The following is a 14,949-nucleotide window of genomic DNA, read 5'->3' as shown; positions in this document are numbered from 1 at the left end:
GCCCAAGGCCATTGGTCAGCACAAAGAAATTATTTTTTAAATTAACATTCTGTCGTGTTTTGTAGTGTTTCCTTTAAACTTTAAATGCTAGTTAATGGTAGGGTACCCAAACATGAGATCCAGGGAGCAATGCACACCTAACATCTGGGGTAGCACATACTCAGGACAGTTGTTTAGTCCTGGAATCACATTTATGCATCTGCAATTAGCCAAGCCAACTTTCCAACAGGATATATTCCTGAGGCTGACACTAAGCCCCCTATGCTTTCTTCAGTTGCATTCTGTTACAATTCTTTAGTTCTTCTGTGCTTCCTTCTCATTCTCCCAAAGAATATGGACAAGCAGCATCTTACCATGACTTAATAAGAACTTTTAATTCTGCACATTTCTTCACATTAAAAGGAAGATTTACCAGCAACCTGATTTAATAAGATTTCTTTCCCACCTTTACATGAAGTGAAATAACCATAACTACTCTTTTTGCATTGGTTTCCACCTCACAAGATTCCAGATCTCTTTTGCAGCCCAGCAGAGCCTTTACTATTCTTGCACTAAGAAGTTGATAAGGGCAGTTCTGGGAGACAGAAAGGCCTTTTTAATGGCTCGTCCCTGCAGGTGCTTGACTCCAAGCTCACTCTGAAGAACGAGCTCCTGGACTTCTTCAAAATTGCGGGCTGCTTGCTGAGGCACAGAAACTTTGCCACAAGCTTTGTTATTAATCTGAAAGAGAGACACAAAAACAGGAAAAAAAAAGAAGTTTAACTAGACTGTTTGCTACAATTTAATTTCCTGTATCCAACCCATCTTTTTAAAACAGGAAAGGGGGAAAGTGGAATAAACTCTCTTTTCTCCAAACCCACACTTTCTAAGTAGAGGATAAAATTCTTATCTCCTGTCCACTGTAAGATAAAACTCTGATTCATGATACAAAAAATTGGAGAAGTGGCCACAGGAAGTCTCAGTTTTGAAGACAGCAAGCAACACGTGACTGTGCAATGCAGTGATCTTTTAATTTTAAAAATGTGACAGGCACATAAGCTGCATAAAATGTCTGGTAGGAGTCTTGGTTTGTACATACTTCTGGGCAGCAACTTGGATTCTTTACAGCTAAGCAATGTCTTGCAGAGATTCAAATGGAAGATTTATTATTTTTAGAAAAATAGGCTTTAACTTAGTGTATGTTGCACTCATTGTTATATGCTGCACTCAACCCATGGCTCATTAATCCAATGCTGACCACAAAGACGTCAGCTGCTCACTCAGCAACATCTTCCTGTGTGGGGCTGGTTTTCAGTGCAGCTTCCACCCTGGTTTTGCTTCAGTAGGGCAGAATCACGTAAGTCAAACTGAGTAAGCCCTTTGGTGGGAATCACCTTAGTTTATAAAATGGGATTATAAATCCTTTCTGTCATCCAGTAAAGGTAGATAATGGAGATAGACTATAGAGCCTGACTGAGTACCTTTCTGGAGCTGGCATAAAATTAATTATTACAAAGACTTTCAGATTTACTTGGACTATTTTCATTAAGCCACTATAGTGGCTTAATGAGAAGAAGGTCAATCACACATTTTAGAAAATGAAACAATTCAAATTTTTTAATGCAGTTAATCACATTACTTGCATAATAATCTGTGTAGGTACTGCAGATTTCTGAGCCCTAGGCATCATTTCAGGGAGATTTCAATCATCTAAAAGAAATATACATTGTTTCATGCAGTTTGGACATAAAAATGTTCACAACTTGGTTTTCACCTGGATTTTATCCAGGATATCTCCACGCAACATACAACAAATGAGAAAGACCCAGTTCACTTACCTAGTTTGTATTTTGTTTGTATTTTATTTTAATGAAAATAAAATAATTTGTGCAATTCTCTGAAAGAGGAAGTTGGGACAGATTTTTAAGGAACAAGATGGAATCTCAAATGCAGCAAGGATGAACCACTTCTGTTTTTTGACTAGTCTTGACAATAATTTGCAGTGATGTCAGTAGGCTTTTAATTACTCCTACATGCATCCATAACGTGGCATCATGAAAGGCTGGCTGTGTTAAACTTTGCCTTTAGCATCTGGTGCAAAGCAAGTATCTTTGAAAAACACATAGGAGTTAATTTTTAAAGCTTTTGTGAAAAATAACTACAAACAGTTCTTCCTGACAGGACACTTCAGAGAAGAAATGCATTCCACAGGAAAAAGAAAACAGTAAAATCCAAAGAGATACAGTTTTAGTGGGAATATAAAGCAAGCCTCTCAGCTTGCTGCTAGGACACGCAGCCTGCAGTTCAAAGCTATGCCTGTCTAGTTAAAATGTCATTCACTGTCCTCCATCATGCAAATTAATATGTCCCAGTGGATGGATGTTGGCAGGGGGAAATTTTCCACAACTAGCCTATTTGGTGCTGTTCTCAACAGAAAAGCCAAGCAGCCTAAATCAACTTGGTAAATAAATGACTGCTAGTGGTTGTGTTTTCCTAGAAAGGTTGAGAAGCCTGGGCGACCTGGCACTGTGTACCTTCCCACAGCACATCTCCACCTTCCCACAGCATGTCTCCTGATCTTCCCACACTCTGCTCTGAGCTGAGACCATAACTTTTATCAAACAGCAGATTGGTTATGGTTTCACCCCGTGTTTGAGCATGGCTTTCATTATATCATAGGTATCATGAAGCATTTTAACACGATTCTTAAAACAGGCAGCTGCAGATTTCATCACATGCTGTGTGTAACAAGCATCCTAGTCACATATCCTTTTAGTCCAGGGCTTAGGCTCTCAGCAGGAGAAATGCCTTCTGTTATTTCTCCATCTCTCTCTCTGTATCTCACTAGACCAGCATATCCCTTGGCCTTTCCAGGTGAAAGTGCCATACAAGAAAACTGAGTGCTGGCAGCCTTGTTTCTCTGAAAAACCATGCAAGAGGAGAAATACACAAGTCTTGGGTCCTCTCTTCCCCTGAGGAAGAAAGCTGTTGCTTTTTTCTTCTCTTCTTTTCTCTCATTTATTTTTTTTTCTTTTTAACATTTGACATTCCACACTATTCCAGATCTACAGAGAGCCAGTGGTAAGTACAGAAGTTATAAAACTTGAAATGAAATCACAGAAGACTGAAAAATAAGCACCTTGAGGCTGAAGAGAGGAATTTTTAATTCAACTCAAATATTTTTTTTACCATTGATGCATAATCCTTCTGAGAAGTTAGAAAGAAAATAAATATCTGTACACTGTTAGACCTTCCTCATATGCCAAGCAAGGAAAATGACACCAAATTTTTTTTAATTTATAAAAACATCAGTTATAAGACCACATCTGCTAACAGTGCTGCACCACCTAGAAAATGTGAGGAATGCTAGTCAGAAGTATTTATAGGATGAAATGCACAATCAGGTCAGATTTTTCAGAGCATTAATAATATACAGTATTATTAAAAATACTGTATACCCAACTTTGCAATAATTTTTAGAGGAACAGATACTGTGCATATCCAGTGAATTTAAATGTCTTTCTTGTAGGCAATATATATTGTTTCAGCCAAGGATACACTGAGCTGGTTGCTTTTGTTGCTTTGGGTTAAATATGGAAAGACATAACTCCAGCACAGACAGGAAATAATGAAGTATTTTGTGTGAAGAGAAATAAACCCAGAATGTCTCAGCAGACAAATCCCTGGCAGCCTGAGGCAGTTTGATGGCTCGAGAAGAATAGGGTTGTGGCCCAAAGACTTGGTTTGACTGTACAGCCTTGTGAAGAGACACTGACTCTTTGCAAAACCAATTCCTCTGTATGGCAAGTGTTTCTTGGTTTAATGAGGGCAATTTATTTTTGCAGCCATACAAAAACCTTCAGTGTTCACAAAACTTCTCACATTCCATGCACATTCACACTCCCTGCTCCCTCATATTTCCCTTTTACTTTACTTATTCTTACAGTAGAAAGCCAGGCACACTCTATAGCCACTATTGCTAAGAATTATTCCCATTACAAAAAAGCAACTTATCTTTCTGGTCTTCCAGTCATTTGCTTTCTCAGAAGGAAGGTGTTTACATACATCATATACTTCCATGAATATATGACTGAGAACCCAGGGGTTGTTTTTTCTCTTCTTACAACAAGACTTACACAAGACTATGGCTTTGACAAAGTCAACCAGGAAAAGAAACAAAAATAATTTTAACAAAGTAAATTAATTAATTTTTTTTCTTGTTCCTTTTTATGAGAAGGAAATTTTTGTGTAAGCAGAAGAATATCAGTGAAATATTTAGGTATTTTCATGTTTGGTTGTGTAGTCTTAAAAACATTGTGTCCAGAGTTTTCTCTGTGTTGCTGAAGTTGTTATTTCAAAGATATATTTAATAACATGTTTGCTTTAACCACAACTGCAAAGATGCTTCTAAAATTACACAATTTCTCATTCATGACTTCCTTATAAACTGAACGCTGGAATTCAAGATGTTTGCTAGCTGTGCTTGGATGTGAAGGCTTATTTTGGGCTTGAGAGAAGTGATTGTACCTCAGTGAAGATTTTTACTGTTAGAACTAAATGCTTATCACTTAAAGAAAGAAAGAGAGGGCAAGAAAGAGGAAAAAAGCATTTCCCCACAGTGACTATTAGGCTAAGTCTTCTATTAACCCCAGCTGGCAATTGAGTCCTTCTTGGTTTGGAAAGACGACAATTGAAAATTTCCTTCAAAAAGACATACTCCTTGGTCTTTCTTAAGCGTGTATGTTTAATGTTGGAAAAACTAGTGCTTTAACATTATTTCTCATTCTGTTCAAATAAACTGACTCAGAGATCAGGCAAGATATGAAATTATCTGCAAAGATACTTTGATTAAGGAAATCTACAGCAAAATGGCTTCCCCTAAATTCAACCAATCTCTTCCCTCCTGAAAAAACTCAGCTCAACAAAAACAACCCAACTGCTTTGCTCCCTCTCCCAAAGGAGTGAACAGAAAAAATACAACTAAAATACATTGCTTCTGTTTCTTCTACACACACAGAATATACAGTTTTACATGACCTAATGACATTTATTCTATAGGTTTAATTTTCACTGAATGTCCAGAAACACAGAAAGTGTTTAAGTTGAAGCGTTACATTTAATTTAGAACATTAACCTTTAGAATGTTAGCATTAAAGATTATCCTTTGGGGAACAGTGAAAAAGGCAGGAGACCTCAGATCTGGTAGTGTGCAGCTATGTTAATTACTGACTATCACAGTGCCTGACCATGAGGAAGGTGGAGCAGGAGTCAGCCAGTGGAAGAGCTGAGGCCCTGCTCAGGGATCCCACACCTTTGGCTCCAGGCATCCATTCCCTCTGTGCCCTGTCTAATGACCAAGCTTTATGGTGCCTGGGAGCATCCTGAACACGTGCTAGTTAACTGGAGCCATAGGAAAGAAGACAGTAAACTACACCATGCACATGTTGGAGAACTGGAGGTTAACTAAAGGTAGCTACATGTGCACTCTTCCACTGAACAGCCAGCTCCTTCCCTGGGCCACAAAGGGGTTTCCAAAGAGAAATTGGAATTTCTAACATTTCCAAAGATAGCTGGTTTTCTCAACCCCATTCCTGCAAATGGACTCTCCTGACATGTGCCAGAAATTCAGGCCAAGGCAGATGGGAAACATAATTTGGCAAAAATCACAACTTAACCAAGCTTATGATTGGTCTGTTAGGGAGCCATAGCACTACTGGCAGCACAAGAAATATCACCTCATTATACATTTGTTGTATACAGGGCTGAGTTAATAAATGCACTGTCAGGCAAAAAATGTGGGCCTAGTGATCCTAGTTTCGACTGTATCATCCTTGCCCATGGCTGTTCATTGGTCAAATTTCCACAGGTACTAACATGCAGTCACTCTGAAAGCTTTATACTTAGGGCATCTCTCCTCCAGACTCACTATATCTTTTTGTTTAGGAAACCATTTTAATTACTCAGCACAACTGTAATAGCAGCTTTTATTTTGAACTTTCACTGGGCCATTTACTATGAGAACTGACTTCCACAAGAGGAGAAATTCCATCATCCTCTGGGCTCATAACACATTACTTGGCCACTACTGAAAATAAATCAAAATGCTCTTACCAGTACAGACATCTCCACAACATCTGATGGCTGAAGGTAGTCTGGGTCTACTTTGGGCCAGGACTGATGCAGAACATCAACATCCCAGTGATGATGAGTACAAAGTTTATTCTGCACATGTGCCAAACCTGGAAAATGAAAACAGTAAAACATTCATCTGTATGGTAACCAGAACATTTGGTCTCTGGAATTTGTTTGACAAATTAGATCAGGATAAAGCTGACTTTAAAAGCAAGTGCCATAGGAGGAAATAACATTGTTTAGATCAGCATACAACACATTATAAACAGAAAGATTTACATCTTTGAAGTATTTGTTTTATACCATGAGTAAGGATATTAACAATGTGGGCACACTTTAAATTTAAATTAACACTCTGTAACTTTGCCAAGAGCACAGAAGACTGCTGCTTATTAATTTAAATTGCAATCCTGCAACACAAGCTGACCTCTGCTTCTAGAAGTCAGCCATAATACTGCATTTATTTTCAGTAATGCCACCAGTTTGATTAGAATTTTACTAACAACTGAGAATGATAAATGATTATGCCTTATTTTACCACTTCTAATATGCTGGGTAGTTTCTAAATTTGCATGTCAAGCTACTTGCAAGATTTTCTCTATTTTGTGAAGTATATTTTCTCACAAATTAAAGGTGATACAAAGGAATGCCTTGCAGTGCTTGCTCTCCTTATGATTTTTACATTCTGAAACATTTTCTCCTTCGATTTTACTTTTAAAAATTTCTGAAACGGTGATAAGTGATCTCCTTTTATTAAACTGGTCTTCTCAAGATAATTAATTCCTGATTTGTTTAAGTAATAGGAGAATAGGATGCAAGTCATTCTGAAGCTGCATTCTGTAACTGAATAGGAGTGCCTGAGTGGGATTTATGTTGCTGTTTACTGCAGCTATATGACAAAATACAAAGATTTCGTTTAAAAAGATGCTGTCAAATATAATCAATATTGATGATGATGTCTCTTGCGATTATCACAAAGCCAGGAGATTTTTAAATTAAAAGCATTCTCTGCATATGAATAAGAACACAGACTAAAACTTTTTATAAGCACATGCTTCATTCAGGACTGCAAAATGAAATCTCTTCTGTATGTGAAATTTCTTCTGGTTTAGGGAAACTCCATCAAAAGCATAAAGAAAACCCATCCACACAAGACTCACTGGTGAGACTGAGGCACTGAGGCTGTTCAAAACAGCAGGACAGCAGCCACAGACATCCACCCAACCCATGCACAGTGCATACATCAATTCAGCTTGCCGGGTTGTTTAGACTGATACGGTGAGTAACAGCAAAGAGGGACATAAAGAGCAAGCAGCTTCCTCCAGAAAAATCCACCACATTTTTGTCAGTGCTTTTCCAGACAAAATCCTTTGGTAAAATGACACACAGCTGTGCTATTTGCTGAGTGACTCAGACAGGGACAGTGGGGAGCGCTGATGGCAGCTATTTCTAATGGCAAGCAAGAACATGCACATTTCTTAATGACAACAACTATTTGTTAGGTAAATAATTTATTAAAACAGTCCAGTGGCACTCATTTTGGTTTTTTTTTTTCTTTTGCAGCAGTAGCTCAGAAACTGAGAGAGCAAAAGACAGGAACTCAAGCAGAAAAAAAAATCTTCACATTGATGATTCATTATCACATTGACTGTAAAGAAAACAGCTGTTAGATTCTTTCCTTTTTGGCTTTTGAACATCCAGATGACTTCACTTCTTTCCAACTGATCACATGTCTTGTGGCAAAAGCATGCACGCTGGCCATTCCTTATTTTACTGTTGAAGAGAATTCTTCAGACTATTTAAAACCTACTTTCTGATATATGAAAAGCAAAGCCATGGTCCCTTTTAATTCCTGTGGAGGCTGTCAGTCCTAATAAACTGACCAATAAAAAAATAATTAAAATTTATTCTGAAGCAAAGTGTGAGTAATCTCAGTGTCAATCTTTTGGTTCATTTTCTTGCTACAAAATGAGCTATGAGCTCATCCATAGAAAAAGAGAGTAGAAAAGTCAACAGAACTAGTTTGAGAAAACAGTTTGACAGGAAACCAAAATGAAGGTTTTAGTTATGTTGCCTGTTTGGCTTCCTGCCTTAATTCACATTCTGTAAGCTGTAGAACACAGAAGACATAATGGCTTGGTTTGTATTTTCAAAATTCAACACGCTAAACCAGAAACTTCATCACCCTGATCCAGAATGGTGATTGATGAATTAAAAATGGACCATTTCTGAAACTTTGATTGTGAAAACATGAAAAACATCTTTTGTTGTCTTACTGTACAGGAAAGTGCCTAGTGAAGTGCATTTTATGAAGTGGTGTGCATTTTGCATCATATTTTTTGATGTATTTTGCTTTTACGGCTATAGATTCTCTTGCAGATGCACGACAGAAAGATAACAGTAAATTTTTTACTTATTGTAAGCTTTTTACTTATATGTATCCATCTGTACAGGACAGATCAAAGACAATACTTGTGTTCAGTCTGAAGTCCTAATATTGCTATTGGATCTGCTTCAATGGACTTCTACTGACTAGCAAGCAAATATTAGAGCAAGGCTTCCCTAACCAGTAACTCACAGCATTGGAACCCATTTTAAAACACCAAGTTAAACACGTACTATAGTACTGTAAATTAGCAAGTTGAGAGAAAGAGGGGACAGGACCAGTCTAACAACTTTTCAGCTCAGGGCAACGTTTTACTAGCATTACAGGAGTATTTCATAAGCATAATACTTCCCCTAAGGTGCTATTTGAAAGGGCAGAGCGGATTCTCATTTTAAAGAGATTTAAAAAGGAAGACGTGGGAGCAATTGTGTATCAGCAAGGTGTTGAGAAACAGAAAGGTAACTCTAGTCTTACAGAAAAAAAACACTGGAAAAAAATATCTGTAAAATTCCAGCAATTGTGCAGTTACTTAGACATAAAATTATGCAGGCCAGAGGAAAAGTTGTGATTATGAAGTAAATTGAGAAAGAGCTGGCTTGTGACAAGCCCTGGAGAGGTTAAAGCAGAGAAGGAAATGAAGATGGAAGTCTTAATGGGTGATAAAAGGAAGTGAATGAAAGCATCTGAAACAATGGCAGTATCAGAGTTTAGGACTAGGGATTTTTGAACAGAAAATGTAAGGACAGAGGGGGAAGTACAAGATGACTCTGAGGGTGAATACCCAAATACTGCTAATTTAATTAAAAAGCTCCAATCAGGAGTGTTTAAGGGCAAGAGGAGAGACATTTTGGGTGAGTATCTACTTGCCTGTGAAACCTCTTTCTGGCATTGTTGCCATGTTACTTTGTTCTTGATATTCTCTTTACTATTTAATGAATCTCCCTATTTGACAGATTTGGGCAAGTTACATATCCGAAATTTCTTTCTGCAGCTCAGGACGAATATGTCTGTCAGTCATATGTGAAACAATCTGCTATCTCAAAGAAATGGCAACAGCTGTTTCCAGACAGCTCTGAGAAAATCTGTATTATACCACTGGTATAGTAGTACAGAACTAGGATGTGAAAAGCCTGGGTTACTGTAAGCTAACTCTAGGATGTGCTTGCAATCCAGCAAACTCCACACAAACACTTTTAACTTTCTTAAAACAATCTGTCTTCCTCCATTTGAAAGACTTTCTCTACTTCCTCTTATGCTATTACTCTTGGAGAAAAAAAAAATTTAATCTCCGAATCATGTTTCTTATTGGATTTGTGAAGAGGGATTTCTACATTCAGATTTTCAATTAAAACCTGCAACATCAATTAGCTTTTACTCAACTCCGTTCTTTTTAGCCCTTTTTGAGCAAGGGCTGAATTCAGACAAATTCTTGCAACAGAGCTATTGTAGTGACAGTTAAAATATTGCTAAGACAATGATACCATTAAAAATTCAAAAAATTATGTTTAATTTCAGTATTTCCTAAGACGCATTTATCAAAGGGGTACATATCTTTCATGAGCCATCTCTAATAAAAATTTAGCAAGTCACAATAAGCAGTTTCATGTCCTTGTCTGAACAGCAAAACACTGTACTACTACAAACAAACTTAAAAAAAAGTCTCAAATGGTGTCTGTATATTCCTTAGATACAAGGTTTCAGGAAGGAAACAGATTTCCTCATCCTGTTAGTGTTCATAAACTGCCAAGATATCAGCCGGATGAACTCTTCCCACACTGAGGGGCTACGGCTGCTTTTTATGTTATTGAGCGATAAACCAGCGCATTCTCTGCACAATTAACACCAGCAGGCTGACACACCACAACACCAAAAACTGCTCGTCCTCTGAGGGGGGAGAAGAACTTCTTCACACACAAAGTATCATGGATTGCTGCTGTTCAGCTGCTGAAAGGTGAGGCACTTACAGAACAGCGTTCAAGCAGCTTCCATCAAAGACTGGGGTCCACTGCTATAGGTGCAATTTATAGAACTAACAATATACAAACTCCTTTTCCTGACCAAGTCACAAAAGAGGAAGCAGCATTATCCTGACACTTAGATGCAAAGACAAGGTACAAAAGAAGAGATTTATTCTCTCTGAGTATGAAGAACTAAACACAGAGAAAACTAAACAGAGTATTTAGAAACCTTAATTTTCATATTGAAATTATTTAAAATAGTAAAGCATCATCGCTTATACACAACAAAGTTTGAGAAATTGGTTACATTAGAACAGCAGCAGGACTTGGTGGAACCGGAGTGCATTTCAAAACCTGGGGAATTTTTATATGAAATCTCAATCCCAAGACAGAACTGATAGATGCTGGCTATTTCAAAATAATACAGTATTCTTACCACAATGCAGCAGTTAAATGTATGCACATTCTCCTGATAAAATTGTTTAATAACTTCAGTATAATGCAATGATTACCATGCTAAAAGATACTGTCATTTTCAAATTTAGTAATAAAATTCTTCAGGCAGTAATCAACACACTATGGTTTTTAATGATTGCTGTACTGAATTACAGTGCACATGTCTTTGGACCACACAAGTAAAATTTTATCTTTAAATGCAGACAGAGGCTGAGGACAATACACTTCCAATTTTTATATGCTTCCTTTTGATTCTTACATCAGAGGGAGATACAGAAAATGCTTATCATTTTCATTCTCCAGTGATTTTAGTAGCAAGAAAAGACTTCCTTGTCTAGCATTCAAAACACTACAGGATTAAGCTTCGTGTTTGACAAGTTGTTAATTAAGATACCCTAGTGCTCTTTGTCATTTTATCAACCATAGCTGGTAATTCTGAATTTCCTAACATGTATTATAATTCCAAGTTTAGAAGGCACTGTATGTATAAGTAATGATCCTGAATCTCTTCTGTCTCCATCTCAACCACTGTAGAAAAGTCATGCTAATTGATTTTATTTAGTATTATTTTAATTAGACGGCACGTCATTCATAGTATATGACCAGATGGATCATGTCTGATGCCACTCTTTATTCTAGACTTAAACTCCTAATAAGACATTTTTAAATCACTTGAAATGAAAACACATGCAAAAAACCCAACCTACTCTCCCTACCATATCTTGTTGTTTCCACAGGCTCTGCTTCTTTGTTACTGCTTTGAAGAAGAGCAGTCTTTCCTTGGCAATTAAGGTTGCAGGCCATGGCTAGCACTGAAATACCATCAGTTTAGTAGCACTGCTCTGCAAACACTTGAATGCACAATGGTTTTTGGGACGACCATCGAAAAGAAAACCATTAAAACAGCATCCAAAAGCTAACATTAGGTCCAAAACCACACAGCAGTTTGTGGCCAGCCACAATGCAGAATATATTCCTATCTTCCCACATGCATCTTGGGACTTTTCCCAATAAACCTTACCATCAGTTGCTAAACTCTGGCATGCACATCCCTTATTTCACAGGCTTTAACTGTATCAGCACTATGCAACTTAGCCCATTTGCTATTCAGACCTCTACAACTGTGACAGGTCTTAGAAAAGATACCCTGTCTGTAATTCCCATTCTCCATGGCAGGTTAATTTACAGCACAGTGTCTATCAGTCTCTGGAGCATCCTAAAAGGATAGGATTTTTATTGAACATTCCTTTAGTCTTTTTACTATCCAGCCCTCTGATATGGTTTGCTTTGCCTGAATTCCTGAAGGAAAATATTTGTAGTCCAAAGGCTCTGACACAGTTATTTATAAAAGAGCTGCTTCTGCCCTGGGTGTTCAGCTCTTAATAATGCCATACATATACAGGAGCAGTTAGCAGCTGACATATGAATTCCTCATGCAAGTCTTGTCTTGAATTGTTCTTCTAGCTCCCTTTCTCCACCTTGTTTCAAGAAATCCACCTCTGTATGCTAGGAAAAAGAAACCAAAGGCAGAAAGGAGAGATGTGGGAATGACACAAAGTTCAAGTTTGTTTAACAGTTGCGACAGAAGGTGACAAGCTAGATAAAGAATTCAGAGGTAAGTGACACACATGTGCTGAGTTACAGACATTTTTGCAAATTTCTTGTCCTTTTCCCTAGAATACCTGTATGAAGTTTATAAATACCTTTCCACATCTCTGATGCAATGTGGGGAGCCATAGGTGCAACCATAATGCAGAGGGAAGCCAAAGCATCTTCAAATTCTGTGCTGTGGAGAACAAGAGGCCGAGGAGCTTGCTGAGTGAAAAAGCAAGGAAAAAGAAACAAACTATTAACATTCTGAGGTGGGGAGGAAAGTAGTTTAATTAAGAAGAAAATGCAGTAATAAAACTTAAAATCAATGTCAATGCTAAGGAGAGTGCAATTTCACAATAAATTGGAAACTTATGAAAAGGGAGAATTAAAATCACAACCCTCTCTAACACTTAGAAGCTGATCCTGAAGAGGCTGATGAAGACCCTTGGGGATCTGCTCTAGCACCGAACTCTGAACACACATTCATGGGGACAAGAGTGGCCCACAAAATCATTTTTAGTGCTGCCTTTTCTAGAAGTGCAATCTTAGGCAAAACCAGAGCTATCTGAGAAGAGGTGAAACACTTGTATATAACAGCCAAACAGTGCTGAATGCAACATAGATTCTGTTGGGACAAGGTTCCATTCTACAGGATCATAGAGTGGCTTCAGTAAAGCTGAATTTAGTGACAAAGTGAGGTTTTAGAGCTGAAGGAAGCTTTGGGAATGAAAGGCCCAGCTAAGTCTTTTACAGTTTTATGTTCTCATTATTTTAGTAAAGTGTTTGGCTTCTTTAGTATAGAAAATGTTCAATTTCTGGCAAAAGGTGACTTGACTGACAAAATTTGAACTTCATTTCCCCATTTAAATTAACTTACAGAAAACTTAAAAGACACAGCACTAAAAGTAATCAGATGAACTATTTCTTTGCCTAAGAGATTACACTGCATGGCAAATTCAGCTGATGCATTTATTTTGTAATCTATCTCTCTAATGAAACAGCACAAAAAATGTCAATACACATCAACTTACAAGAATTATTTGATGTGATGAAAACCCATTCCATCAACTAGAAAATTGTCCAAAACCAGTGATTTGCTTGACCGCAAATGTTGTCAGAGGGCATCTTATCACTTGTAGTGCAAACTATATTTGAGTAAGTTTTAGCAACTACTACCCACTTTCAATGTTTAATCCTTGCCCACCTCTCCACTTCCTCCTTTTAACTGGGAGCAAAAGAGGAAGTGTCAGCATGCTATGTGGAAACTTATTCTTTGAAGATACTGCACTGTCTTCTTTGCTCAAGAAATACATCAGTGTTCAACTGTCTGGCTGTCTGTAGGACCCTGAATTTTTTCTTTTTTAACATTAATTCCACCAACCATTAGCCCCAAATGCCTATGAGTCATTGAGTTAAAGAACTGTGTGTTACCTTCCCAACACCATACAGGATGCCAGACTTAAGTTGTTTCAGTACAGCACCTGTGCACAATGTACTTAACTTTTTGTTAAGTTCCTTGATTTTGCTAATAAGCACCTTGGAATCCATAATGTATAAAATGGTATTTCAATAAAGAAGCTAAAGCTTTCAAAATTATATTTAATTTCTGGTCTATATCAGGTTACCATTATATGCCTGAAGGATTGCTCAACCAGATCTAAGAGTAGTAAAAAAATTAATCATAATAGTTTATTATATTTCATCTATCACCACTGGCTGATAAACAACATAATCTAAATTAAAAATCTTAAAACTTAAGTTCAGCAGTGTAAGCTGTCTTTGAGGACTGACTGTGTGTGTATTTCCTTGCAAAGAATAACCCTTTTAAAATCAGAATGTTTGGTAATTCTATAATGTACTACTATACCTAGCTACCTATGTAACTTGGCTAAAATCAAGAGAACAAAGAATAGAACTAAACAAAATGCATCCTCTTCAAATTACAGGATGCAGACATAAACATCAGAATCTGGTCTAATCTGATCTAATACCATCAAGCTCCTCCTGCAAAACTGTTTATATTTCAGGGTTACAGTGATACCAGAACATGCTTTTGAACTGAGGGTAACTCAACAAGGCTCTTAACTCAGTAATACTGGTTATGAAGTTAATGACTTACAGAAAGCTAAACCTATAGTTCAGGCAGTTCCTGCCTGGTAGAAAGACTGACAGGAGCAGTGTCTGAGAGAAAAATACCTTCATTAATATCACATACTTACATGGAGTACATTTGTGAGGCTCATCAATCGGGAAATAGCTGCATTGAACAAATGATCCTTTGTGAAGTACTCGGTTACCTATATTAGAAGAAAAGGTCTGTCATTAATTACTTAAAATTTTCAAACTCAGAATACTGGGTTTTTAAATAGAAAACAATTACTGGTAATCAATTTCAATTTGTGAAATATGTGCATCTTAACCTCTTATACGAAAATCACTTTGGTA

The 14,949-nt window shown here is 37.3% G+C and overlaps 1 protein-coding gene across 1 annotated transcript in view; it reads right to left on the bottom strand.

Moving 5' to 3' along the window:
* Positions 1-349: 349 nt before the first annotated feature.
* The window catches only part of LARS2 (leucyl-tRNA synthetase 2, mitochondrial), an 83,079-nt gene continuing 68,479 nt past the window's right edge, over positions 350-14,949 (bottom strand). Inside the window, exons 18-21 of the mRNA XM_066572070.1 lie at positions 14,724-14,801; positions 12,615-12,726; positions 6,091-6,218; positions 350-720 (exon numbers count right to left, since the gene is read on the bottom strand). Of these exons, the coding sequence (XP_066428167.1) occupies positions 541-720; positions 6,091-6,218; positions 12,615-12,726; positions 14,724-14,801 (498 nt within the window). The 3' untranslated portion in view covers positions 350-540. The remainder of the gene's footprint in view (positions 721-6,090; positions 6,219-12,614; positions 12,727-14,723; positions 14,802-14,949) is intronic.

The sequence above is a fragment of the Molothrus aeneus genome, chromosome 1 (assembly GCF_037042795.1).
Source record: "Molothrus aeneus isolate 106 chromosome 1, BPBGC_Maene_1.0, whole genome shotgun sequence".
Taxonomy (NCBI): Eukaryota; Metazoa; Chordata; class Aves; order Passeriformes; family Icteridae; genus Molothrus; species Molothrus aeneus.
The sequence above is the reverse complement of the archived record's forward strand: the minus strand, read 5'-3'. Positions and strand labels throughout refer to the sequence as shown.